The sequence below is a fragment of the Chaetodon trifascialis genome, chromosome 18, assembly GCF_039877785.1.
Source record: "Chaetodon trifascialis isolate fChaTrf1 chromosome 18, fChaTrf1.hap1, whole genome shotgun sequence".
Classification (NCBI taxonomy): Eukaryota; Metazoa; Chordata; class Actinopteri; order Chaetodontiformes; family Chaetodontidae; genus Chaetodon; species Chaetodon trifascialis.
The window spans coordinates 6,016,610-6,044,422 of record NC_092073.1 but is presented as its reverse complement, the minus strand read 5'-3'; the positions used below and the strand labels follow the sequence as shown (position 1 = coordinate 6,044,422).

At 43.9% G+C, this 27,813-nt stretch overlaps 1 protein-coding gene across 2 annotated transcripts; it reads right to left on the bottom strand.

Annotated features, from left to right (window-relative positions):
- Positions 1-17: 17 nt before the first annotated feature.
- zcchc2 (zinc finger, CCHC domain containing 2) lies at positions 18-27,813 on the bottom strand. 2 transcript variants are annotated; one of them, XM_070985896.1, is made up of 14 exons: positions 26,806-27,813; positions 21,320-21,437; positions 20,859-20,929; positions 16,298-16,369; positions 14,334-14,434; positions 12,549-12,652; positions 11,188-11,250; positions 10,105-10,165; positions 9,742-9,862; positions 8,742-8,809; positions 8,368-8,450; positions 7,286-7,402; positions 5,474-7,135; positions 18-4,173 (listed from the first exon to the last, which is right to left on the bottom strand). In XM_070985896.1, the coding sequence occupies exons 1-14, from the start codon at positions 27,604-27,606 to the stop codon at positions 4,112-4,114; spliced, it is 3,504 nt and encodes a 1,167-aa protein (XP_070841997.1). In that variant the 5' UTR covers positions 27,607-27,813; the 3' UTR covers positions 18-4,111. The 2 variants fall into 2 exon arrangements, with proteins under 2 accessions (XP_070841997.1, XP_070841996.1); XM_070985895.1 differs by having other exon boundaries at positions 3,981-4,173; positions 20,859-20,926; positions 26,806-27,739.

The window sequence follows — 27,813 nt, the reverse complement described above, 5'->3', positions numbered from 1 at the left end:
AAGTGAGTCAGGACAAATTCATTTATCATTTTTATATTTATTGCTTTTAATTACAGGAAAAAACATCAACAATTTGCATAAAATCCAAATTCCACTCTATAAATATATTTGACCTTTCCAGTACAGAGATATCAAAGAGTACAGTAAACATTACAACTGAGGGTGGCAGCAGTGACCCCTTGCAAATGTACAGTACAGCATTTTTCAAACCATCACGGTGAGCAAAACTACACTCGGGTTGTTTTGTGCATCCTCAGTATGTACACTGGACGTCCCTCTTCATCCACACGCTGACTGGTCCACATCTGCTCGCTGCTTGTGATCACTGGATCCAGCACTCTGCAGGATCTTGTGATCCGCTTCAAGTGTCGAACGAAAGGAAGAACTTTCTAGGGAACAGTTGGGGACGTTGTCCGATCTAACAGCAGTGTGTTTGAAGCTGTGCATCCTTTACAGATTTACATCACATATCACGTGTTCTCCACCACTGGCATCTCCTGACAATCACTTTTTAGCATTCAAGAAAACAAGTGTGTATGCATAGATTTTAATGGAACTAACGCATGGACAGCAGGTCGAGCAGTGACGACAGACAAAACCACAAAGACAAGCAGATCGTCCTCAAAGTCCTGAAAACAACCAAAGAGCAGCCCGAGGCCCCCTCCAAAACACACACACACACACACACACACACACACACACACACACACGTTTGCGCAGCTATCCTTGTTAGGACTTTGTATTGACTTCCATTCCCTAACCTGCTCTTAACCAAAACAAATTCACGCGAATCCCTAAACCTTCACCAGGACCTCAGGAAGGATGATTTTCCTCAGGACCAGACTTTGGTCCCCATGAGGACTCCTGGTATGGGAAAAGGCGCCAATTGGTAATAAAAACAGACACACACTGACTCCCCCCCCGACCAGGAAAAACATGACTGGACAAAAAAAAAAACAACCTGTAATTTAGGCTAAACCAGAATAACTAAACTGGTGAGAGCGTCTCTGAGAAGAAATGGCTTCCACCAGGCTGCCAGGAAATCTGATGGCTTAAAACCAAAAATGCAACATATTCATATCACCTTGAGAGAGACAGGACAGAAAACAGCCACAGATGCTCACACAGGACACACTTCACTATCAACAGGCCAAATGTTCAGACTGATGTTACTTTGTAATGTGAGAGCTGTTCACTTCTGCAACACTTTCTCACATGGAGCCCTGAAGTGTTCAGTACTGAATGAATACAGGATATACTGTTAAATAAACAGATGAATAGAGGCAATTCATTACTATGAAATGTCATGTCACTCTGAGCAAACCATGAGCTCCCTGCATGTCAAACTAGCCAGTTCAACAACTGCTACCAGATTTAGCCCTTTAGCATTTTGTTAGCAAAAGAAACAACGTTAAAGTAATACTGTATCAACTACATAACTGCTGCTGTAAAGAAACAGACAACTAAACAGTAATAGTAACTAAACCTCTTTAGCTTTGAAGCCTTAGCTCAACATGGCTGCTCATGTTACCCTCCTAGCCAGCTTGTAGGCTTGGATAACTACTCAGCACCGCAGTGAAAAGTCAGTGTAAGCAGTGCTAACTAGCTCCTTTCAGCCAGAGTGAGCACAGACAAAGACTGCATGCTAACATCTTAAGATGGAAAATGTTGCTGATGTAACTCTAAATGTATCAGCTAATGTAAGCTGCTGCTAACACTGTCCTATTCACTTTGATGCTAAACCGAGCTCGCAACCACGCCTTGCTAGGTAGCTGGCTAGATAGGTAGCATGAGCAGCCTGACTAGGCCGGAGATAAGTAGACAAGCTAGTTTCTGTATCTGTTTATTTACAGTGCCAGCTAGCTGTTAGCTTCAGACTTACTTTAGCATTGACGCTAAATATCAGAGCAGTCTTTGATGTTGGTGGCTTATGAGAAACAGGAGCCATGTGATTGGCTGAAAGGTGAGAGGGCGTTAACACCACAGACATAAACAGACACATGATGAACTATACACCTTCAAACAGTGAAGAAATAACATTTCCTAACAATGAGTTCAGCTTTTCTTCCAACACTGGATTGTAGAATTATCTTCAGCTATTCTTTCATTTACTATTTGTTACCTTTACTCATTTCATACTGGACACTTTGGGGCTCCATAGTCTTACACATTGCCTTTGTTCCCAAAATACTTCTTTAAAACCCTCAAAGAACATTAATGAGTCAGTTATCAACAGATTTCTGCAGAAGAAAATCCCAACATACATACTTCAGATTTATTCACTCATTTAAGTGTAGAAATGTCAATTATTGGCCTCCTGTGTTTCATTTTAACACACACTGATTCTTCTACAGGCTTAACATGGACTCAGCTGTGCACAGTTCAGATTAAGAGGAGAGGTGATATGACACACAAACACAGCCATCAGCTAGAAACAAACAGTACAATAATACAGCAAGACTGCAGGAAAGAAATGTCTGGATGACTCATTCGATATAACTTGAGGTTTGCTGTCCATTCCGACCCTTTCTGTTTGTCATTTTTATGTCCAGGCTTCATAAATTAGTCCGCGGAATAATCTGGAGCTGGCTCCACAGCTGACATTTCTGTACTTAACTGTCCAACATGTTAAAAATGTTAATGGGAGCTAATTTTTGGGTGGATGTTGCTGTCTAATTACTGAGTCATTTCATAGACTTATTAACTCTACTTTTCTCCAGCATGTAACATCCTGTAAATGTCACTTGTGGCCACAATTGAACATAAGTTGCATTTAGTCACGGGAACTCCATCTTCCAACAAAGCTAGCTGCTGTAGCTAGCAGCTGTATTGACGCATTAAGTGTACTGCTGCCAACATGCCGCTGCAGGTTCTGTCACACAGACAAAAGGAAATGGCTCACATGAACAGGCTGAACAAAATTAGCAAAGAAATGACAACTCTGTTGGATTTTCAGGCTAACAAATGCATGAAAAGACATCATTGTTGGGTAGAGGTCTGGAGGCAGGGGCAAAAATGTTTGCCTTTTACTCCTGGAAGGTGTCCAAAATAGAATAGCCTCATCTTCAAGAGAGCATGAATTTAGTCATACATTGGTATATATGTGTACCCGACTGTTTGTCAAAGTATGTTGCTCTTCACCAAATGACTGAGAGAAGTGGTCAGTGAACTCAGCGGGGAACGTTTTACTTCTACAGTATCTGTAGTTTGAGTCAGAAACAGTGAGAGATCTCACTCCCTCTAAACTTCCAGCCATAAAAAGCTGAAATGCATCAGTGTCCTAAAACAGTGAAAATGATTCGCTCATGACTTTACATTTTCAAGTGAAAATGAATAAATCCCGTCGTGGTGTGGACTCTTGACTCTAGTGCACTCGTTTTCCTGCCTCACTATAGTGCATTTCACCAAGTAAAAACGATTTTAAAATTTGAATAAAACATCATCACAAAGCAGCAATCACCTTCCAACTAAACACATCGAGTGGCAGAACGACGACACCCTCTGATACAGTCAGATTCCTTAAATCAGGTGTACATTCAAAAACCTTACAGCAAAACTTTGCTTGCATCATTGTTTGATTCTTCTTTGAATTTTTGAAAAACTGCTGTACAATTCTGTCCGATGCTGAAATCCTAGGTGAACAGTAATGACGAAAAGCATAAATACGCTATTTTAGAAATAAGTGTATAAGAACCTTTTTCAGTTGAGACTATTCTCCTTAATGTAAAAACAAAGGAAAAAAAATTACCCAAAATCTCTGAACTTCCTAATAATTAAGTAATAAGTTAACCATTTCCAACCCTCAGTGCAAAAATATGAAAAACAAACTGAAGGGGAAGGGAGCAGGAGTCACATGGACCGTTGGTGTGCATGGGACAGTGAATCATCTCCATGGGAACAAGATTTTCTCAGGCACAAGTACTTAGGCTTTGTCCACCAAGCCCTTGGCAGGTCGCTCTTTCTTTTTCTAAATGTTTTTTTCTTTTCCTGAAGTACTCAGACGCTTCAGTGTGCTGCTCACACACACGCACACACATCGCCTGGGGAAGAACAGAGGACCGTCACTGTGGAAACCAGACCAGCGGAACTCCTCTTCATCCTTTCTTCCTCTTCAGTCGGCACTGTCGAGTGCTTCTGAGATGTGGGAGGCCGCGTACTTTAACCGGAAGCCACCTGCGAAGGAAACACCAACACACACAAGCAGCCACGTGAACACACGCAGAGACGCATCCAGACACACAAAGGACAAACGGTCAGTGCACAGAGGAAGAAGAACAGTGGGAACGTTACTAAAGGTCAGTGAGGGCCTTGACTGGTGGCAGGCTTTTACTTTGGAATGACCTAAACATGTATTTCTCTTACACTTTTGTTCCTATACACTTTACATTGTTGAGTTCTTGATTCAATTCATTCACACTACCTTCAACTATAAACTGGGCAGTCACTGGTTTGCTGTTACTCTCAAATCTAATTGCAGACTTCTCAATGAACATGTCCGCTATTAATGCCAAAGTTACTTTATTGCATGACACAACATTCTGCAAACTCCTCTGTCATCCCCTTTGCAGATGCGGCCAACAGGCAGGGTGAAGCACCACCACTGTCATCCACCGTGGGGCAGACGTGCCCCCGATGGAAGAGCTTCGGGAAGCAGCGCGTGCACCTTTGTGTCAATAGTCCAAGACTAATTTTAAGCATTGCTGCAACCTGGGTGTTTTCCACCCTCCAGCCTCAGGGGGGCAGTGATAAGCCCATTACCGATTGGTGCACAAAATTGCAAATGCACTCAAATACGTGTTTAGATAAGCTACACAAAGGTGAGATTTGGGCTTTATGTAGAAGAAGTGTTTTCATACAGAATTTATTTCTAAGAGAAAAAGTTTAAAGGATGAAGGCCAACTGGTTGGTCTGGCATTTGCACATCTGGATAACTCCACAGCCCCACAGCTGCTTCCTCAAGTTTTTCTATGGGATGCCTTTGAAACTGTCCCTCCCTTCATGGAGGAGACCGTCCCAAACCAGGCTGACTAATGCACAGCAAGAGTCTGCAGTGTTAGCCCTGCTGCATGCACAGAGGGAACTTTTGTAAAGCACAGTCAAAACCTTAAAACACAAAACTGTAGGCGACACGATCGAACTATTACCTGTCTGTCTGAGGCAACACTGACATGCCTACATCTGCACATCTGCTGTAGATGGTGCAAGTTGGCAGGGGTAACTACCGATAATGTGACAACCACTTGTCAGCTCCTGTCTGTGTTAAACCTGCAGCCTGTTAATTGTGAATGAGGGAGCTTATGAGTTGAGTTTATCAATGGGTTTGAAGAGCTCAAAGCATAATTAACGATAGCGAGTCCTACTGTTTCCTAGTCTGAGCTGAATGCTGGACTCTGATACCAATGACTGCTTTTGGTTCTGGGGAAGGAAATCTAAGGGTGTCTCTGTTTGTGCCTGCTCAGAGTAGCTACACTACCTTGCTGTGTGGAGTCTATGGAGGGTTGGTTGCAGTCCTGAGCATAGTGGCCGCTCACTCCACAGTTATAACAGGACACATTGCCGTTCTTTTTATTGACTCCACCTCCGCCCAGTGCAGCAGCAGGCAACATACCCAGTGTGTTTGGGTACACATGCTGGTAGACACGCTGACAGAACGACGCTGCCGGCGCCATCTGCTGCTGCAGGTTGTAGTTTGCAGCCGCCGCGGCTGCCACTGCAGCAGCCTGGGTGCTAAGCATATGTGATGGCACGTCCGCATGGCTGTGAGTGTGAGTGTGGAGGGGGCCGTAGGGGGGCGGGTGTGCAGGAGGTGGAGCAGTGGGGAAGAAGGGGGACAGGGTGGCAGCACCGTTGGCCTGGTGAGGACGCTGGGCCTGTGTGAGGTAACTGTTGCTGCACAGGCTTGTTAGGTGGAAGAGAGGCGGAGGAACGCTGAACACCTGCCGTGCTGCTGCCATCTGGTGGGCAGGGAAGAATAACGGTGCCTGGCAGCCAGAGGCGCCGCTGACACTGTTGTTGTTGCTGACGCTGACTCGGCCACCACAGTTGTTGTGACAACCACAGGTCCCACAGCCCATTGGCTGCTGTTGCTGTGGTTGTTGTTGCGGTGGTGTTGGCTGCTGGGGGGGTAACTGTTGCTGCTGGGTTTGCTGAAGAGTAATAGAGTTGCCAGGGGCAACAGGGGCACTTCCACAGGAAGCGCTGCTGTTGCTGTAGGATGTACAGTCGCTGTGCGCCGTGCTGTGAGTAAGTGCTGGGCTGGGGCTGGGAGCAGGTCCAGGGGTGTGGGTGGGCACAGCTGGAGGAACAGCTGCTTGTACATGTCCAGATGATGCAGCTATTCCAGAGGCTGCAGGTGCTCCTACAGTAGGCATGACAGAAGTGGGGACAGGGGTCAGCGTGTAGGAAGAAGGCAGGCCAGACGGTAAGGTTAAGCCGGGGTGCTTGGCATGTGAAGTCTCCACATGTGGCACAGAGGAGGCCAGGCCTGAGCTGACACTGGCCAGGTCTTGGCAGGGCAGAGGCTGCTGGAGAGGAGAGGCGTAGGACGTGGGGCCCGGAGACATGACGCTGATAGCTCTCACAGGAACCTGGTGTGAAGCCTGTGGGACAGCAGGGGTAGAACCACTCCCTGGAGCTCCATCAGTACCGCCTTGGAGGTGAGGCAAAACCGTTTTGAACCTCTGAACCATTGGCTGCACAGCAGGACTTCCTGATGGGTGGAGGCCAATAGGTGGAATCCCAAAGGTTGGGAGCATGTCCCTCTTCTCTGGATCTCCCACTATTCCAGCGCCGGGGGCAGCTGAAGGCACTAGGGGCATCTGCATCATCAGTGTCCCAGATGAGGGCTTCACATCAGGGACGATGCTTTGGCTGGGAGGAGGGACCAGCGGAAGAGGAGGGTCAGCCGCCCCGTTGGGGAGCACATAGGGCAGAGAATGCATGAAGGGGGAGAGGGAGAGAGGGGGGAAATCTGGGTTGGTCTCTTGGTAGAGCAGCTCCATCTGGGCCCGGTGGTTCTTGGAAGACAGAGGGTGGACTGAGGAGACCTCCCCCACCACGGCTGGATCAGTCTGATGGGCAAAGAACATGTCCGGGCCAGGACCTTTGCTGGAGTCATCAGAGTGGCTGTCTGTATCTGACAGAGGAAGCACAGGTTCAGTCCATGTTACACCAACATCCTTGTGACAGAGGGCAATAAAGGACACATGTATCGCTCCAGGCACATGCTTCATTACAAAAACGTTGATTCCTCGAGTGCACTTAACACATTCTGCGTGCATTTTACCTTTGTTGTTGTCATCCTCACTGTCCATGCTTTCTGGGCCTCTGTGTTGAGGGCTGGATGGAGAGCTGTAGCTTTCTGATGATGTTTCACCAAAGGTATCTGGACCAGAGCCTCCATCTGCAACAGCATGAGCGTGTTAAACAACAGACAAGCAACCAAAGATCAGCTTACAGAACAGAAAGTACCCGTTTCTGTTTGTTTCCATTCAGCAGAGCTACTGTTGTTCATGTGCTGTTTGTACTGTGTAAAACAGTCTGGTTTGTGTGGAATGTGGTCTGACGTCGCTTAAGCAGTAACAGCCTGAACAGCTGCCTTGTGTCAAGTGCCAGTAAACAGCTGAATGTCAGATATTCGGCACATCTAACAGACAAGGTTGTGGCGAGATTAAAATACTGTCCTGTTTGGTCTATGATTGTGTCTGCAGAAGTGTATTCATTGTGCGAGGTATTTGATTAGATAAGCAAAATCTCTTCTGTAGATATGTATGGTACTTTATTTCAGGATCTTTCTATAGCAGGCATCAACACTGCGGAGTGTGGTAGACCGTGTCTTAGTTTTTGGAACTCCATTCCAGAAATGCTTTACAAGACCTAAATAGAAGCCTGTATCACTGAACTACTTTGATACTGAGGAAAACTTGGATGAACATCAGAGATAATAATACCCTCAGAAAGCGTATAAAAATCTGTGAATCATGGCTGTGTGTTCATATGACTGAGTTATGAGTCTGTTTTGCGACCTTGCAGCAATCAAGCACTAAAGGCTGTTCGGCCTCCATGTGCTGTGTCACAGCTGACCTTAGTGAACACATCCACACATGCACGCGGCATGGCTCTGTGTTAGCAAGTGACTTTCTCTGAGAGGCCGGATGCAACCAGTGTGAAGGCTCAATCTATGGGTTTGTAATGTTTATTATGTTGATTTCTACCATCTTTCAGCCATATCGTTTTAAACAGTTTAAAAGATTGCGCATGGTTATTTTGGATGGAGGGAGGACGATTCATATTTAATGTTACATTAAACACTGCCATGAACCTTCTGTTACAGGACCCTGTTTCATGTCCTCATCCGGATATACTCACCTTTCCTTTGAGATGACAGGGCTGGTACCAACCTACCATTGGCTATACAGGTAGCGCCCTTCCCCTTCCCCTTCCCCTTTTCCCTGAAAAGAGACAGAGTGGCGTCAACAGAGAAACACGGTAACAAGGGACGCAAACGTGGTATGTGATGAGTGGAGGCAATGGCAGATTATAGACTGGCGGTAAGGATAAGTAGCTTAACTAGCTTCACTGGCAGCGACACTACACTCTGATATCTATACAGATCACAAAGACATGTGACTGGAACTTTAAAAAATCCAGTGGCTCTCATGTGACACACAGTGTAAACAACTTCCATCGTTTCACCATGATGGCTGCAAAGTTACCACAACACGATCATAACACTGACCCACCTGTCCGTGGGCAGGCCTCTGCCCTTAGCTTTAGTCACTGGGTGGCTTCTCTTCTCGGTGTCCGGGTGCTGTGAGGAGGACAGTGAGTCAGAACAGCTTGTTGACTTTCCACCAAAACCCTTACACAGCACTACAGAGACTTCCTCTAGGATTCGGGCACTTCTTGTTACCATTATTGATTTTTTTTGGCGATGTTATTTTGTTTTCCCAATGTGGTCACAGCCACAAGTCATTCAGAGAGAGAGAGAGAGAGAGAGAGAGAGAGAGAGAGAGAGAGAGAGAGAGAGAGAGAGAGAGAGAGAAAACTCTGCTGACAAAGCACCACCCCCACCCCTCTCTCTCTCTCTCTCTCTCTCTCTCTCTCATGCAGTCTTGACCTATATCAGTGAGATTAGCAGTGAGTACTCTCACTCACGTGGTGGTGTGTGACACACAGAGGAGCAGCCATGTTTATTAAGTCCTACAGTCCTCCATGCAACTCCAGCCCATAATGATTAACCGGTGTTCATGGAACTGTCCTTCACTGTGAACTGAGCTGTGTTGCTGAGCTTTACAGTTGAGTTAATCATTTGACCGGCACTGCTAAACCTCTGCTGCTGTTACATGAGATGACACAGCAAGGCCCGCAAGGCAACACAGCCACAAACAACCCTCACCTAAAAATGACTTACTGTTCAAATATTGAGCTTGTTTCTTCTGTATTGCTGTTTTTACTGCTGATAGTAGATTTTTACCTTCAATTTGGAAACCAGCTGCCACAGCATCGTTTTAAGTTGATGTTTTCATCATCAAACAACAAAAACAGGTGAAATAAATGTGCCTGCTACTGGAAATAACACATCTGAAGGCCAACAGACATCCAAATAGTTTTAGAGGGCTTATTAAGACAATATATCATGACTTAGCGCATGAGCCTGTGACACGCTGAAATGATCAGCCATGCTTGTCAGCAGCTGAAGCCACGGCAGAAAGATGTCGGGCCATGTGAAGCAGCCCTCACCTGTTCAGCCTCCTGGCTGCTCCTCAGTGGACAGCTCTTCCTCCTCTCTGCTGGACCATTGACCTCTGCAGCGTGGCCCCCCCTTCGACTGTCCCCCTGGGAACCCTTGGCGCTGGAGAGACTGGTGGAGAACAGAGACATTAAAGTGTTGTCCTTTTCAGTGTCAAGTGATAAAAACGCTTGTCTCACTGCTATTACTGAATTTGGGGATGTCAGTAAACAAATTTGTATGTCTTCAAATATGCTACTGCTTTCTACAATATATGATATAGTAGTTTTACATTAGAATTTGCTGCAGTGATGTCCTACTTTTATCACGGGGATGAAAACATTTCAGAGGCACAGACCAGCCAGCCTACTTACCCTTGACACGGACTCTTGGTCCCATGCTTTTTCTTGTGTCCCTGAACATATGACTCTAAATCTGAGAGAGAGATCAACACAGCACCATCAAACCTACTGTTAATCAACACTCAGCATACAAGATGTGATGTAAACGCCCTTTTTAGATGACTCCCCACTGCGACCAGGAAAATAATCTGCAGGGAATCCCTTTACGATGAATAGTGGTGAATTTGAGGATACAGAAAAGAGCAGATAGAAGAACAACAATCATATCAGTATCATTATCCTTCTTATAAACTGCTAGCTGTTGTTGCTAAACCCTTACTAGAGCCCAAAGCCCAATGAAACCTTCACCCAAGACATACTACACCACAGTCTGCCACTATCCTGAAGAACACATTGAAAATTAACAAGTTGGGTAAAAGCAGCTGTTCAAGTGAGACACTGCTGCATCCTGTCCTTAAAATATACATGTATATAAGACAGTTAACTAAAAGAAATGCAGCTGATTATTAAAGAGATATCCTTTCAAATTAAGATGTCCTCTTTCTTATTATTGCAATTATTTCTAATGTTACAGGAAAAGAACAACTCAAACTGCAACACTCTGTTATCATTAGCAGGGCATCAATGAACTTGTTATAGCTGCTGCCAGGGCGCTTTTATTCTGAAAGAGGCCATTTGGGGAAAAGTATAGTGTTGACATATTTTCACCGTGTCTGCATTTAAAGCATAGCTTATGGAATTAGTTTTTTTTTTAAAGGGAGCTGTGGTCACTGCTGCTGCAGCTGAACACGGTCCAGCCCATGATCAGGCAAATATAGCCGTGAAATATGAGGATTTGAAAGAGACTCAGCCTTTCCAAACGACCTCCAAAAATAACTTCACTTTTCATGTTTACTATGTCGCTCCAGCGCGGACAGCAGCCCCGGTCGGTGGGCTGTTCCTTTGCTTTGTCTGCACACACAGCCGGACCTCATTCACTGATTATACATGCTCTTGTGCTTGTCTTTGTCCTCTGCTCTCTCCCTCCCACTACTACTCTCCGCAGAGGAAAACACGGCTGTGGGAAATGAGTGGAGTCATTTCACTTCCTCTCACCTTCCTCCTGACTGGAGGCATCAGAGCAGTCTCCCTGGTAGGCCTTACCCAGCTGGCAGTTGCCTAGAAAGGAAAAGGATAGCTTTGTTTCAGTCATCGCACTGAAATGTACTGCTGTAGATTTATGATAGCACAAGTTTCCCCAGCAGAGCCCATTTGAGGTTTAGTGCTTCAGTCTTTGACATCTGGTTGGACGTCTATAAATATGCTTGCTTTGGACTACATCCATGATGTCTGCTGACCCTATGATTAGTCTTGATTCTGATCCATACGTTTTGGCTGCTGGATATCCAGCTAAACACTTAATTATTATATCAGCAAATTCTAGGCTTTGGTGTAGTAAACGTTGTAAAAATGACTAAATGTGACAGAGATAAGTTTATCTTTTCAACATGTGGTTTTGAGTACTTCGGTGAATTATTCTAATTTACTTCACTTAAAGCATATAGTGAATATTTTATGTCTTCCTTTGGATTCAATGTGTAGCACACATGCAAACAAAACCCTCCAGCATAGCCACAAATGCACAGTCTAACCAGCTATACAACTCTGCAAAAGAAACGTTTCTGTCTCCTGAACGGCCGCACACGGTCTAAAAGTATAAAAGCATTAGGTTTCTATACACTTTAATACCCCAAAATTTGATAAGTGCTACTGAAAAAAATATCTAATGAACCACGCTGGAAAAGACAAAAGACTACTTATTTTTTTACATGTTGTTTGTGTTTTTTGGTGTTGTCGTGCAGCTTTTAAGTCACAGTGTCACGGCCGGAAATAAGAAGAGGTGGCCGTCGATGAATTGTGTGGTACAGAGCACACCAGTCAGTTCCTTGGTCACGTCCGGCCCATGACTTAATAAAACCGCCATGTGTGTTCTGGCTTTGACCAATTGTGCCTGTACTGCTAACAATTACCTATCTAATGTTTTAATGGTTTAAGATCACGACAGTGCCTCGGCAAGAGCTACTCACATCATGATGAAAGACAATTGAATAACTGCAGACAATAGGATAGGACTGCTATTTTTAGAAAACCAAAAACAGAGCCTCGTTCCATATGTCTGATGGTCAGAAACGACAAAATGCTGTAGTGCTGCTCTTTAGAAAATGTGCAATTCTACAGTTTATTTATTACTAAATTGGAAAAAAACATAAGAGCATCATGAAAATGAAAATGATCAAAGACATGCAGTGATTGCTCCACTTGGTCTACAAGAAGAGGACAGAGGACATGAGCACATGATATCCTTATGAGGACAAATCAGTGAGACTTGTACAGAGGACAACCAAACTGTCTACATGTTACTCATTGAAAGGGTGATTTTAAACTAAACATTCACTTTTTTTTTGCCCGGTACTCACATCTGCAGCACGTAGGCTTTGTAGAGTAACTGGAGTCACAATTGAAGAAGCTGCAGACCTTTCTGGTCTGTTTGAAGACAGGAGGAGCAGACAGGAACCTTTCCCTGAAGATGGACAGAGGGGAAGAGACAGTGAGGGTAACCTGGCTGTCATGTGTTTCTTCTCAGGAGAATGAGTACAACAGAATTAACCACAACACATCTGTGGTCAGCAATCAAAGACGCTGATGAGGTCAAACATGATGTGACATAAAGGATTAGCAAGTTATCACATTGTGTTTTCTTTATGTTTTGGCCACAGCGTGCAGACTTTTTTGGAATCTGGGATGTAGGATTTGTGTGGCGACCATCTTTCCTTTCCACACGAACTCTCAAAGCACGGGTTTGACTGGAATGTGGATAACTGAGACCCACTTTGAGGGTAAAATGAACACTATGAAATTCTTTTATGTTTGTTTTTGCATGTGTAAAGGAGGAAGGGATCATATGACATTCACTTTCTAATGAGCTGCAGTTTCATGCTCCCACAGTGAACAATGGACTCACACACGTTTCTCACAGTATTCGGCTTTGTGTGGTAAACAATGATCAAACAGTAACACGCTTGTCCTGAGCACGCAAATCAGTGCTTAAAACAAACCATCGCAACCATACGAAGATCTCCTATTCAGTGCCAACATACACAGTTCCAAACATGGTGGAGTTCAAATAAAAAAGCAAAAAGCTTTCCCTGGCACCAGCTAAGCCTCCACCCATAGGGGAGGAGCAGAGCGAGCAGCACAGCTCGTTGCAAAGCAGTTGGGTTGTGCGCTGTGCTGCGTTCAGGCAGATAAGTTTCACTTTCCACAGTTCCACTTCACACTAAATGAAACTGATGCACCGCACGGTGTGTGTGACCAGAACATCCCATGAAGGGCGTAGCTGCATTTTGAAAATCAGCGTCACCCTTTATCAGCGGTCGACGACCCATCCAACCATGTCTTAGCATGCCTGAGACTGTGCTACCGGCACAACAGGTTAAAGATAATGTTCCAACCTATTTGAAGGAGATGATCATAGACTCTCTGTGGAGCTGTATCTCTGCAGCAAAGGTTTTCAGACTCCAAGGAAGCATGAGCAAAGACAAGCAAAGATATACACCGTGCATGCTTTAGATCTGAGCGCAGCAGGAAGTTGCTTATTGTATTTTTTACCTGCTGCTGCTATGGTTCACTCACTAATACGGTCAGCAAGGACTGTGACACACAGCTCATGGAGGATTATGGTACTTTCAAATCCTTAGTGCCTGACTGCCACGATTTGCATCAAACACCCTGCTCATTTCCCTTTGAGCCATGACAGACATGATGCATATAATCTCCATCCTTATCTACGTCATTGTGCTCCTTCTAACTCCACAACTTGCCTGATAATGATCCGATTTTAAAGTCAAAGTTGTTCTTTTAATTACTTACTCTTCTTCTTTTTGTTCATTTATCAACTTCAAATGACAAATATCCTGTGTTGTATTTTTGTGTTCTAAAATTACACTGTAAAAAGTGGAAAAGATGGATCACTCTGTAAAGATACCTCATTCCAAATAAAGGAAAACATGTCTTAAAATGGATATTTGTACTGATCAATTTTTTGTTTTTAAAATAAATCATGTTCACAGTTTCAGGTTATACTCATTTTTTAGAATTCTCTTCAATACTATGGCGGGAACGGGAAATTCTTGTGGTATTAGTCTTTCAGTATTCTGAGCGTTCGACACATCAGGTGTATATCTGGGCTTCGTGAGATGTACCTGAGGTTCTTCTCCACATCCCTGCTCTCACTCTGCTCCCCCTGGTTCAGAAGCCTCAGGATGCTTTTCTCAAAAGACTCAGCACACTGATCCTTAGGAAGCTGCAGAGAGAAAGAGAAGCAAACGACAATGACAAGAAGCAGGATACACTGAGAAACATCATCATCATCATCTGCATGAACAGCTACAGAAGTAAGCTAGAGCTGAAATCATTTGTGAGTAAACTTGGAAAAGATCAAATGCAATCACATCACAACTGAGTTCATACTTATACTTTAAATGGTACCACAAACTGGGAATATTTTTCAATAAAAAATCTGTCTCTATGCCTCTCTGTCTCCATTATTTGGTATTAACAAAGCAGTAAAATAGCCAAACGGCTCTTTTCACAAAAGACATTTCAACTTGTTTATGCTCTACTAGTTACTACATTATCGATGACTCTGTTCTATTCAAGTGTCGCAGTAAGCCACCATAGTGTGACAATGAGGCAGCATGGATGATGCCAGGATCCTGTATATATCCAAAGGATATTAAATGACAGTAGCCACCCCAGCAACAGCCTGTTCACCGTGCTGCCGTCCGGCCAGCAACACAGAAGCTGCCGTACCAGCAGACCACAGACCACAGAGCAGCTTCTTTGCCCTCCCCTGTCACAGGCCAAACAGCAGTGTGAGAGAAAGCTCTGTCACACTGACACTACATGGTGCTGATACAATCACCTCACATAACACATCGCTGAGCAGAAACTGAATGGTGATTTAGCTGAGATTCAACATTTTTGCTGCAGTAAATTACTGATTTTCCAGATATGGAATTGGTATGCAGCCACATTTTTAGCATAGATGCAGCTATGTAACTATGAAAGTGGTGAATATTAAATAAGTCATTATGAAATACCTGATCACATGAATAAATTGTGCACAATATATAAATGAAACAACTATTTGCGAAACTAAACTCATAACTATGAAATAACTTCATTTTAATTTCATACCTTTTTTTTTTTTTTAAATCTCATCTGCATAACTCTAAGCTACAATGCTCAGCAACAGCCACCAATGTTAGCCAGTTAGCACCTCTTGGCTCTTCACTTAGACGCTGAGTAATAATCCAACATCACAGCCTGGCCTAGCCATTTGGCCGGCTGGGTAGTTAGTATGAGCGGCCTTGTTAAGCTCAGGCTTAAAAATTAAAGAGGTTTAGTGTCTTTCTTTGTGCGCTCTGTGTATTTATAGCAACAGCCTCATGTAGGGTGATTGTGCTGTGTCTACAAAGGAGACATTTCAGTTTCTGGCTATTTAAATAAATCCAGCTGTCTATACAGGCCACGTAATGCTTCTCATTTCACTAGTGCCACACATGTGCAAACACAACCATAGCGTAGTTTCCTTCTATTTATTACAACTACAGTCATTGTGTATTAGGCTCTGGCTGTTGCCAAAATGCAGGTGAGCCACACTCTGTGCTGTGCCTGAACGCAGCCTGTAAAGACACGGACAAGACAGCCCTGCTAACGTGCTGCTCACGCTCCTCCTGTGCATACATGATGCTACTCTGACATTGTCGAGTTAACAGGAGCTAAGTGGCTACATTTGGTAGCAGGTTATTGAGCTCTCTAACTTAATAGAGGAAGTAAGCATGTGACTGGCTGAACAGGTGAGAGGGCAACAACCCCACTGTTGATGACAGAAAAACAGACTTTTGAAAATGAAAGACAAAATGACATTATATAATTTACTCACAAAGATTTATTTATGTATTATATTTTTTTGATTTCATAATGCAGATTTATTAATTCTACATTTAACACTTTGGAGTTGCATATGTGACATAAGAGCAGCATAAATCCTGAATTTAAGTCCTAGTTAGAGTGACAAAGCACTGTGGTTTCTCTTCTTTTGTGGTTTGAGGACCTATAACAGGATGGGTGAAAAATCAGTGACTTCAACAAAAGTTGGTACCTTAAGAAGGAAGTTCTCCAGTTCCAGGTGGGTTTTGGTCACACTAGTAGAAGAAGAGTCTGACCATTTCACCTGAAACACAGCAGAGGACGTTCATCACTACATCTGACAGCACGAAGAGAGGACATGGGGCTATGCCAGGGTTTCATGGTACAATGGCAGTAAAAAGTAAACGCACACACACCAAAGCATACATCCAAACAGACAAGCCTGCACCTTGCTGATTTAAGTGACCTATGAGAGGCTCATTTCCCTGATGTCACTCAGTCAAAATTGTGCACAACGTAATCTAAAAGGTTTAACATTTATAGAAAAAAATACTACGTGTAAAAAGCCGTTTTACACAGTCAATAACATTCTCCATAAACCAAGTTGTACTTTAAATGCCATGGCAATAAGACTTAAGATGAATAAGCAAATATTGAAGTGTGGATATCAGCTATGCAGTTCTTATGTCTTTCTGCTTTAAATGAAATAAAGTATTTCAAACGTGCAGATGTTTTACCCGCCAGCATGTCTGCATATTGGGACTGGATTAGATTTTAGCATCTAATGATTAAGAAGGCTGTAATGTAAAGAACAAGAAAGTCATGACAGATATAAGCCTGTGCACTGCAACAAAGGACAATGAGAAGAAAAATGTACCTTTTCGTATTTTCAGCAGTTTTCTGGGCCATTTGAATATATATTCTGAATTTACGAGGTGCACTTCAATGCACCATAAAATCCCTGATGGCACCCAGGCACTTGCCGTGCAAAGCGATGTAGGTTTAAGAGTTTATGAGGTGCACCTGCATGCACCATGAAGCCCCTGTGCCTGCGCCAAACTCCGATGCAGACAGCAGCCAACACTAAATCCTACATGAGAACACAGACGACAAGCGGACTTTGGCTGCTCCTTCTTGTATAAGTGATGAGTCCAGTGATCCAAACGGAGGTCTAAAAGTGTACTTTACAGAAGTTTTCATATTTACTAAGCACTTTCAATCTTCACACAAAACCAAATGACCAAAGAGAAATGACCTGTAAACATAAAGGAGGAACTTCCATGGACATGTAAGACAGAAAATAGGTACGTTAGGCCACATGCCATTCCTGTTGAGACTCAGGGAGGTGTGGCATCTTTTCTGAGCTGTACGAGCTCATGAGTTACTCATGGCTATGAATAACTGGATGAGCCTCGGGAAAACATGAATTAGAGGCAGGAACAGTACCTTGCAGCGTTATTCTAAAAACAAGGTTATTCGTGAAGAGTGACGTAACGTCGAACAGACAATGATCACAACGGGCATCATTGTCATTACGAATGACTTGATTGACGTTCATTAGGCTTCCTGAGCGAAATAAAACTGATCAGAAATCACAATCAGTAAATATTAATCAAACTGCGTTTACTCTGTCTGATCCATTATGGCCAACCAATGTGTTTCTATTTCTACATCACTAAACCAATAACTAGCTTCACTTAAGCTTTTTTTGATGCATTTGCATTGTGAGTACAAGTTAATTACTCTGACTGTTATATAAATATATTAGGATCAGCTGTCTGAACAGTCACACGCTATTACATTGCATCTTATTGAGTTTGTATGACATAAACAGCAGACTGAGTCAACATACGACAACTGTGGGGATGCATTACTGTCTTAACACCAGATGAATTTAGAAAGACAATCACAAGCCAGATGATGCAAGCTTTTCTTACTGCAAAGCCATGCTCAGTTAGGCTGGAGTAAGCCTACTGTATCTCACAAAAAACTGGATTGCTGTTGCTCATTTTAACATGGTGCAGCTATGTCAATTCACTTTAATGACAATACAACAAAGTTGGTGGAATTTTGGTATTTGAAATTCAGTGAAGAATGGTGATAAAGGAAAATGTGAACATTGGATCAAGATTCCTCTGCTGGTAGACACCACTGAATCATGTTCCCATTAAAACAGCACATTACTTTCAAACCGAGCAACTAAATGTAGACTATAGATGAAAATATCAATAATATTGATCTGAAATCCCAACTTGAACAATTACACAAAAGTGGTAACTTTTACAGTGTCTGTCTTATGCAAGAGTTCCACTTTAATTAAGCTCAGCATTGGTTCCAAAAAGCCTGACCTGAACTTCCACATAGCTGTGCCAGCCATGTTTTTCCCAATAGAGCAGCAGGAAATACGCTTTGGAGTCCATCGATCAATCAAGGTTATTGTCACATATAATCATGGAGAAAAGTTAATTATCTGGGTGGTTGGGGTCCTTCATGATTGGCCTAGTATGAGTATCCTTTAGGCTGGTAGAGTACTACCTACTGTATGTTCAGCTGCACCATTCTTTGCAGTGCCTTGTGGTCCTGTTCATGCCATTTCCATATGAGGCTCACAGGAGCACAAGTAGAAATACCTCAGTATTTGAGGAGATGGTGGAATTTCCGCAAGTATCTGAGGTCAAACACTCTCTGCCTCAGTCAAGCCAACAGGACATCATCTTCAACTGTTTTACTGAGTTTACTTCTGGAACCTCTGGGGCTGAAAAATGAAGCCAATGTCACTGCAGTCCCTTAAACGTCCACTTGCGGCTAGCACCGAAAATGAGCCAATCCCCATAGACTCCTATCAAAATGCCCGGCTGTACAGCAGAAACAAACAGGTTTACAGCCTGGTGGTGTCTGTCGATAATGTCCCCGTTTATGACAACTGTACGCTTAAACTATAGTAAAATAATTAAAGTTCTGCACATTTATGGGCACTGCTTTGAGAGCATCTGTTTGTGCGTGTTTGTTCTAAGAAAGGTCTTTACGTACACAGTTGACCATTGTAGGTCTGGACATGGTTTTTGGACAAAAAGACACCATGTGGTAATACCGCTGTCTCCCTGCATCTCTGTGGCAAAGAGCCATGTTAAAAGCCACTGATATGGGTTGATGAGTCTAAAGTCTATTTTATGCAGCGTTTACATGGATTAGGACGATGGCGGATGGACAACACCTTCTGGACGGCACAGGAAAAACTGACAGACGGTCCGACAGAATGGCAGGACAGTATGTTGCTAAGGTCAAGGGTGCACATAACTTGTTTAGTTGGGTACTCAGTTGAGGACCAGGAGACGTTATCTGGTACTTAGCCCATATATACAAAGCCTGGCCTTAATAAACAGTCTCCCTCACTGTCCTCTGCTTCAGCTTCCTGCAGGGAGGATGATGAAGATGCACCTTGTAGTCTCTTGTTGGGCCTCTGATTATTTGTCTCCATCCACAGGTCAGCAGCTGGCTGTGGGCCAGATGTCTCTGTGGTCATCTTTGACAGGTGAATGTGCTTCAGGGCTGAGAGATGAGTGAGCAACAGACGAGATCTGGACGCGTCTCTTATTATGTTGAGATGTGTCGCAGCTGTTCTTGTGAGGCTGGGCTGCTGCACAAAATGCACTGCATGACGGACAGAAGTCACACAACTTCCACTATACAGTAATTACTATTTTTTATTGGGTTAGACGTGAGAATACTCTCGCTCTACACGCCATTTTCCCCCGCTTCTCTGATGTCCATCTTCCCTCTCGCTCATCTCCTGATATTTTCACACCCTATTCTGTGAATTCTAAGTTTAGTTTGATCGAACCAGAGTTGGTGGCGACTGTTGGAACAGTGAAAAAAGAACCAAATGAGAGCGCGAGAAAGACAGAAAGAATTTTATTTGTTGATTTCGTAATATGTAGATATGCAGATCTTTCTCGAGCTGATAAGTAAGCTGAAACAAAATTTTTAATTATTTTTGCAGCCCCATCTCATGTGCTGCACTGCTATTTAAGAAGCAATTTAACCATCTTGTCGATGGTGGGGTAACAATCCAGATTGACTGTCATACACAGAAGTCTCTGCCAAGCATGTTTTTGCTTTGCATACATCCATTTTCTCACGGTGGAGTCTCTGTCAAGTTGCACGCTGGCCTCATATTTTTGAAGAACTGTGTGCATCATTGTGTTGCCAAAACAGTGGAGGTCTTGCATTTCCTGAGGCCGAAATGAAGGATAAAAAACTAAAAAGCGATCACATGACTTGCGATCACACTCCATGAGATCATCTTTACATTCTTCAGTGGTCAACTCTTCCCTCTGAAAGCTGTTGGATGTGGTTTTCAAAATGTTGCCAAGCATGTTGGCCAGACAACACTGAAAACGCTCTGTGCAGGTATGCTGCAGGTCACTGTTACCACTCATAGCCAGTTCCATTTGAATAGCTGGCAACAGTCTCAATATTTTCAACAGCGTTTCATGCCACCATGCAGAAAATCCAATATTTTGAAACTTCCCCACTTTCAAAAAGAAAATTCTCTTGTTTTCCGTTAGAATGTCAAACTCTCTCAAACTCTGTGTGTGTGTGTGTGTGTCCAGCAGGTGCAATAAAGGAAAGAACAGACATAACTACACTAATCAGGACTGAGCGTTTACAGTCTCAATGAATGGAAGAGACAGAGACAAAAACAGTGTCATAATAAAAGAACACTTCCACCAAACCACCTGAAGCACACCAGCGTGTGTGTCTGTGTGTGTGTATGAAGTGATGTTACCTACCTCAAAGTTGTACTCCTTGTCTACTCTGGTCCGAGAGATGCCCTTGAGCACAATTCCCTCTATATGCACTGCTGCAACAACAGAGACCAGCAATAAACTGTTATGACTCAGTGTCTCTGACAAGGTCAGTGGGACAAAAGTAAACTGCTATTACGGCTTAGTAAATATCAACTTCACAAAGGTAATGAGGGTAAAAGGTAAGAGAAAAATGGGACAAGTAAAAATGACATGAAAACAAGAATTCCAGCTATGGTGACAAATGTTCCTCTTTTACAGAAGAAACCTGTTAGTTTGGCAGATTTTTGAATGGTGCAGTGTTTATTATATTATTTAGAAGACAAATTTGGCAGAATTGATCAAGCTGTCCACACGTCAAAATGCTTCTCAACTCCCTTGGAGCACATTAACCATAATCATTACATATGTGTAATATATCTAATATGTGCATTGTTTCCATTCACCTTCTCTTTGTGTTGCCCAGCGGCTGGAGCGCCGACTCTGGAAGGGAGGGCAGGAGGCCGCACATTCCCCCAAACCTGCTGGGGAAGGCAGGTAATCCACCTTCTGACCCGTCAGCTCCTGGAGACCAAAAACATACACAGTTAATTACACGCTCATACTGCCCTGTTACAGTCTTGACCATTAATAACAGCAAGTCTATAATGTGTAGATATTTAGCTAATTATAAAATACCCTGTCAAAATGCAACATCCCTTTATGTTTCTCAGAATCGTACAGCAGTATGTACAGTATCTCACAAAATTGAGTACACCCCTGGGACAACACTGAAGATATGCCACTTTGATTCAATGTAAAGAAGTCAGAGTACAGCTTGTATAACAGTCTAAATTTGCTGTGCCCTCAAAATAACTCAACACACAGACATCAATGTCTAAACCACTGGCAACAAAAGTGAGTACACCCCTAAGTGAAAATGGCCAAATTGTGCCCAAAGTGTCAATATTTTGTGTGGCCACCATTATTTTCCAGAACTGCCTTAACTCTCTTGGGCATAGAGTTCACCAGAGCGTCACAGGTTGCCACTAGAATCCTATTCCACTCCTCCCTGATGACATCACAGAGCTGGTGGATGTTACACACCTTGCGTTCCTCCACCTTCAGTTTGAGGATGCCCCACAGATGCTCAGTAGGGTTTAGGTCTGGAGACATGCTTGGCCAGCCCATCACCTTTACCCTCAGTTTCTTTAGCAAGGCAGTGGTCATCCTGGAGGTGTGTTTGGGGTCGTTATCATGTTGGAATACTGCCCTGCGGCCCAGTTTCCGAAGGGAGGGGATCATGCTCTGCTTCAGTATGTCACAGTACATGTTGGCATTCACAGTTCCCTCAGTGAACTGTAGCTTCCCACAGCCGGCAGCACTCATGCAGTCCCAAACCATGACAGTCCCACCACCATCCTTGACTGTAGGCAAGACACACTTGTCTTTGCACGCCTCACCTGGTTGCCGCCACACACGCTTGACACCATCTGAACCAAATAAGTTTATCTTGGTCTCATCAGACCACAGGACATGGTTCCAGTAATCCATGTCATTAGTCTGCTTGTCTTCAGCAAACTGTTTGCGGGCTTTCTTGTGCATCATCTTTAGAAGAGGCTTCTTTCTGGGACAACAGCCATGCAGACCAATTTGATACAGTGTGCGGCGTAGACTGACCCCCCCACCCCTTTAACCTCTGCAGCAATGCTGGCAGCAGTCATACATCTATTTTCAAGAGACAGCCTCTGGATATGACGCTGAGCACGTGCACTAAACTTCTTTGCTCAACCATGGCGAGGCCTGTTCTGAGTGGAACCTGCCCTGTTAAACCACCGTATGGTCTTGGCCACCGTGCTGCAGCTCACTTTCAGGGTGTTGGCAATCTTCTTACAGCCTAGGCCATCTTTATGTAGAGCAACAATTCTTTAGCATGAGGTGCCATGTTGAACTTCCAGTGACCAGTATGAGAGAGTATGAGCGCAATAATACCAAATTTAACACACCTACTCCCCATTCACACCTAAGACCTTGTAACACTAACAAGTCACATGACATCAGGGAGGGAAAATGGCTAATTGGGCACAATTTGGCCATTTTCAGTTAGGGGTGTACTCACTTTTGTTGCCAGTGGTTTAGACATTAATGACTGTGTGTTGAGTTATTTTGAGGGCACAGCAAATTTGCACTGTTTTACAAGCTGTACACTGACTACTTTACATTGTATCAAAGTGTCATATCTTCATTGTTGTCCCATGAAAAGATACAATAAAATATTTACAAAAATGTGAGGGGTGTACTCACTTTTGTGAGATACTGTAACACATGACGTTATTGAACATTCGTACTATCAGAACAAAGATGTCAGAAAAGCAATCTCTAGAATCAGTGCCAAACTGTGCATTCAGAGATGCCTGCTGAGCCCAGTTAATGCAACCTCCATCCCATAAGAGTAGCTAACGTTAGGAATATGATTTGGATTATGGCATTATGATATTCAAGAGAAGATAACAGTGTTAAATGGAACATGATGCTGTCAAACTGTCACACCAAACACAAACAATGACTTTTGTTATATCCTTAGGCTCACCTTTGGCATCAGGGTAAAACCCTTAACATGCTCAAATACAAGATGTTTTTTCTCTGACACTAATGCAGAGCACACACATAAACAGCCATTTGTCAACACATCTGAGTTTTGGCCTTTCATCCACCATAAACACAGTTCTGTCACTGAAAACTAAGCTTTTGGAAAACTCCTTCCCGGGTGAAGATTTTCAGAAACTCTGCAGTGTTGACATGTAGACAAAACAACAGAGTGTGCGCCATTATATCCTTTGTTTGATGTCTGTGTATGTGTGCCGTTATTTCCTTTGCAAAGGTGGTTCATGCCTTCGCCATAGTAGACCTTAAGTTGCAGGTAGCCTTCCAGTAATGGCTTTAGTGTTGGGGTCATATAGTTGCCTGTTGGTTTGGCATGCTCTCGTTAGTGCATCAATAACCACATCCATCGATCAAGATCGCCAAACCCTAATACAAATACTGAAAGAAGTATGCTACGCAGACGTGGCTGAGAAACACCATCCATGTGGATTTCAAACATGCAACTCAACAGCAGCCTAGCAACCAAAAGCGATGACAGGAACCACTGCTTGTTTCCAACCATCCTCTCACTCGCTGTCCTCTCTCCCACTGTCTTTTACCACGCTCGACAGCACCACAGTCCAAAGACTAAAAATGGCATGTGTGATTTTATTAAGAGCAGTGCATCTTCACCAGGCCAGGCCCTGACTGACTCACAATGATGTCAGCCTCACGGATTCATCGAAAACAGGGACAGCCCCGCAGAGTGTTGGACCAACTGGATGTCGGCTTTAAGGTTCACTCACTGTGATAATCAAATCAAAGTTTATTGTTGCGTAGACAATCTCACACAGTACGGTGAAATCCGTGCTCTGCATCGAACCCAGCATAAGCAAGAGCAGTGGGAAGCCACTGTGCTGCGCCCGGGGACCAGCTCCAGCTCTAAGCCAGTGCTTTGTTCAAGTACATACATATTTTTGATGGTGGGCTTGGGGCCAGATGTCTCTGTGATCATCTTTGGCAGGTGAATGCGTATCAGGGCTGAGACACAAGTATAGAACAGATGAGATCTGTACTTGGCTTTTATTACCTTGTGATGTGAGAATCCCCTCTCACATGCTGCACTGCTCAGAGGCAGTTTAACCATCTTGTTGGTGTTGGAGTAACAATCTGGATAGCTTGCATTAACTGCTTGGACCAAATGATACACAAAGGATGCTGTGAAGCATTTTCCTGCTTGCTTTAAGCGCATCCACTCACAGCGGAGCCTCTGTCAGAAATGGCTGACTGAAATTCTTTAAGCCTGTATAAAATGCACCTGTTCTGTCTGGGGCAGAAAGGCCTCAGCCGGCCTGCAGGGTCAAAGCCAGAACCTTCTTGGTGCGAGGCGACAGCGCTTGTATTGTTTCAACAGACTGGAGGGTTCAAGCCCAAGCACACATTATGCTGATTCTTTCCACTGATTAATAGACCCAAACAGAGGGGAGGAAACATGTCCAATAAGTAAAATCTGAAGTCTGAGTAAGTTTGGAATGAAAGGTGGAATGAAGACCTGCTAATTCATGGATCTCCATGGGCAATGATGCAAGACAGAGTATAGGACTTCAGAGATTGACTGATGGAGACAGACAGGATAAATGCTTGAGTGATGAAACAGTCTCCTTCCTCAAGGAAGTCCCTTTTGTAGTTTTTCTAAACTGGCTTGTAGATGCTAACTCCATGAAAGCTCAAACATCACCAAAGTGCATCAAGCTTTCACTTGTTCATTTCACTTCTTCAACAATTTGACCTGGTGGTAAGTTTTGTAAGACAGAGGTATGTTTGCAATTATGCTTGCGTGATTGGCAGGTGTCTCCCACTCAGTCCCGGAGGGTGTTACATGCCCTTCACATGTTACTTCCATCCAGCCCCCCCCTTGAACAAATATGAATTAACTGATTAGCATTACTGCGGTCACACAAATCAGGTTTACAAGTCCTCAGGATACCATTGTAAAAGGCAGCACCCCTACATTTAGGAACATGAACTGGCATGGAAAGCTTTGTCTCAAGGTTTAGTCAGGAAATTCAGCTCAGATGAGTAAATCTGCTCTGTTGGAAAGGCAGCTGGCTTCCAAACTTCCCTCCTGAGATGTTATATCCATGTTTGAATATGAGAACCAAAAGGTGCTGCAATTACTAGCCGTCACCAATTGTGAACAGCAATATTACATTATTGTGTAACTAAGCTTTTATCTTGGTCGACATACAATTTCAGCAACATGTGCTACTAAGTCTTGACACATGTCTCATTGAGAAACCCTGCTTTGCCCAACACTAGGACATGAAAAAGTCTGAGGCATGCCTCCCCCTGTTACGTTTATAAAGTCCTCCTCACACATATGCTCCAGTTCCCAGGCACGCCTCCATTTCCATACTGTTGTTAGATTTTCATTTTTATCAAAAGCTCCGATGCTGAAATACAGACTGAACGATGACATGATTGAACTGCTGTGTGAAAAGTATGCAAAAGCGTCGGTTTAGTGATTTAAGTCATCGTTCGCACCGGTAGAACCCTTTGCAGTGAACATGTAACTACTGTTACACTGAGAGAAACTGAAATGTAACAAGTGCAAGTCTTCAGCCCAACAAAACTTCTACTTCAAAGGGGGAAATAATCAGAACAATCACCTGCAGACAATCCTGCAGACAGTCGCATGTCTGAGTTAAAAAGCCACAAGTGGATCAACACTTAATCAAAGTCCTGCTGCAGCAGTTACAGCACAGGCCAGCTGGGACAGACCGTCTGAAAGAGCAGGCTGGTAGAGAAACAGAGAATACTGCAAGAGACGAACAGCGTTTGGCATTCTGTGGATGTAGCTTTAATAGGGGTACAGCTAAGCATCCAGTAAGCTTATTAATGACTTTCACTGGCCACAGTATTTAGAGAGATAACGGTGGCAAGATCCGCAGCACCAGCAACAGGACGTCCCACAATGGGACCAAAGCAAACAAGTCAATGAAATATCCCCCACATTTGATCATGTTTAACAGGTTGAAAGCACCGGGCAAACTTTAGCAGCTGGCAGTTTCACTGGCTAGCTTACATATGTTAGCTAACTGTGCTACTATTAGCGGTCCTTCCATGGACGACAGCTCGTGATAGGAATGCGACCTTTCCTCGGCATACAGGGCCAATATGTAATGTAACAGTGTGAACTTTTATCTAATTAGCTATACAGGTATGTTTTAATTGGTTTATGTTTAGCCCGTCATGCCATAAACCCCCTCCCGAAGAGCTCAAGCCAAAGTTGAGCAAGTTTTAAGATAACGTTAGGCTGTTATCGTTCGCTTAGCATTGAACGGTTCTCGTGTGGGCTTATAGTAATTACCGTTGCCTGGGCGTTTATTCTAAGCTGACTTTGACGTCTCTCCTCTGCTATGGCAAGCTCTATTTTGTCGAGCTGCCCTCGGACCATCTCCCGTTGGTGGAAATGGAAAGCTGGGTGTAGAGAGGCCATGGTAAAAAGCAGCGCCAACTGTTCCAGAGGTCCTGCCGCTGTTTCGTTAGTGGAGAAGCCGCAGTTCTGCTCAGACCGCCCGTACACATTCCCGTCCTGACACGGTTGATAGGATGATTGATGATGAGCGTCCCTGAATGGAGGAAGGGAGTAGTCATAATTTTTGTAGAACAAGGCCGGATCTGCATGGGTCAGTATCCGAAAGAGTATTCCAGCACATTCCCTGCTGTCAGACCCGAGTAGGGACAGGCAGACTAGGAGTTTGGATCGAACCACTGGGTCAATCACGTCCGTTAAAACTCCCAGATCGCTCGGACTATTAGCCCGAAACTCAAAGTCCCTTAAAACATGGTAGTCTTTTCTAGCGATATCCTCCAAGTACGATCCCAAAAAGCGGAGCTCCAGGGGTTGGCACATATGTAGCAGCCCGCACATGAACTCGATCCGCTTAGCGGGGTTTAGATGAAGGCCGAACCACTCAAAAATAGTCTCCTTGTCCAGCTGGGATGGATATACATTTGGTCTGGGCGACTCATCCAGTCTGTCTGATCCCGAGGAGGGAGGTGCAGCCCTGGGTATATGCTGGTGCCCCGAGTGATCAAATGAATCGTCCTCGGCCGTCTCGTCGCCTCCTTCCTCGCCCGTTTTCAGTGGTAGCTTCATTTTAATCATTATCAACGCTGCGGCAGACGCTTCAAAGTGTAAATAACGGACCAATATACATTATCGACCACTTACACCGTTTCGTAATGCTGAAAAGAGAGAAGAACTGCCAGTCATTTAACAGTGTTTTTACTATTAGCTAATCATCTGACGCGGCGATAGTACTCCAGCTTTCTCCTCCAACATTATGTTCTTCTTCTACTCCTCATTTCCGGC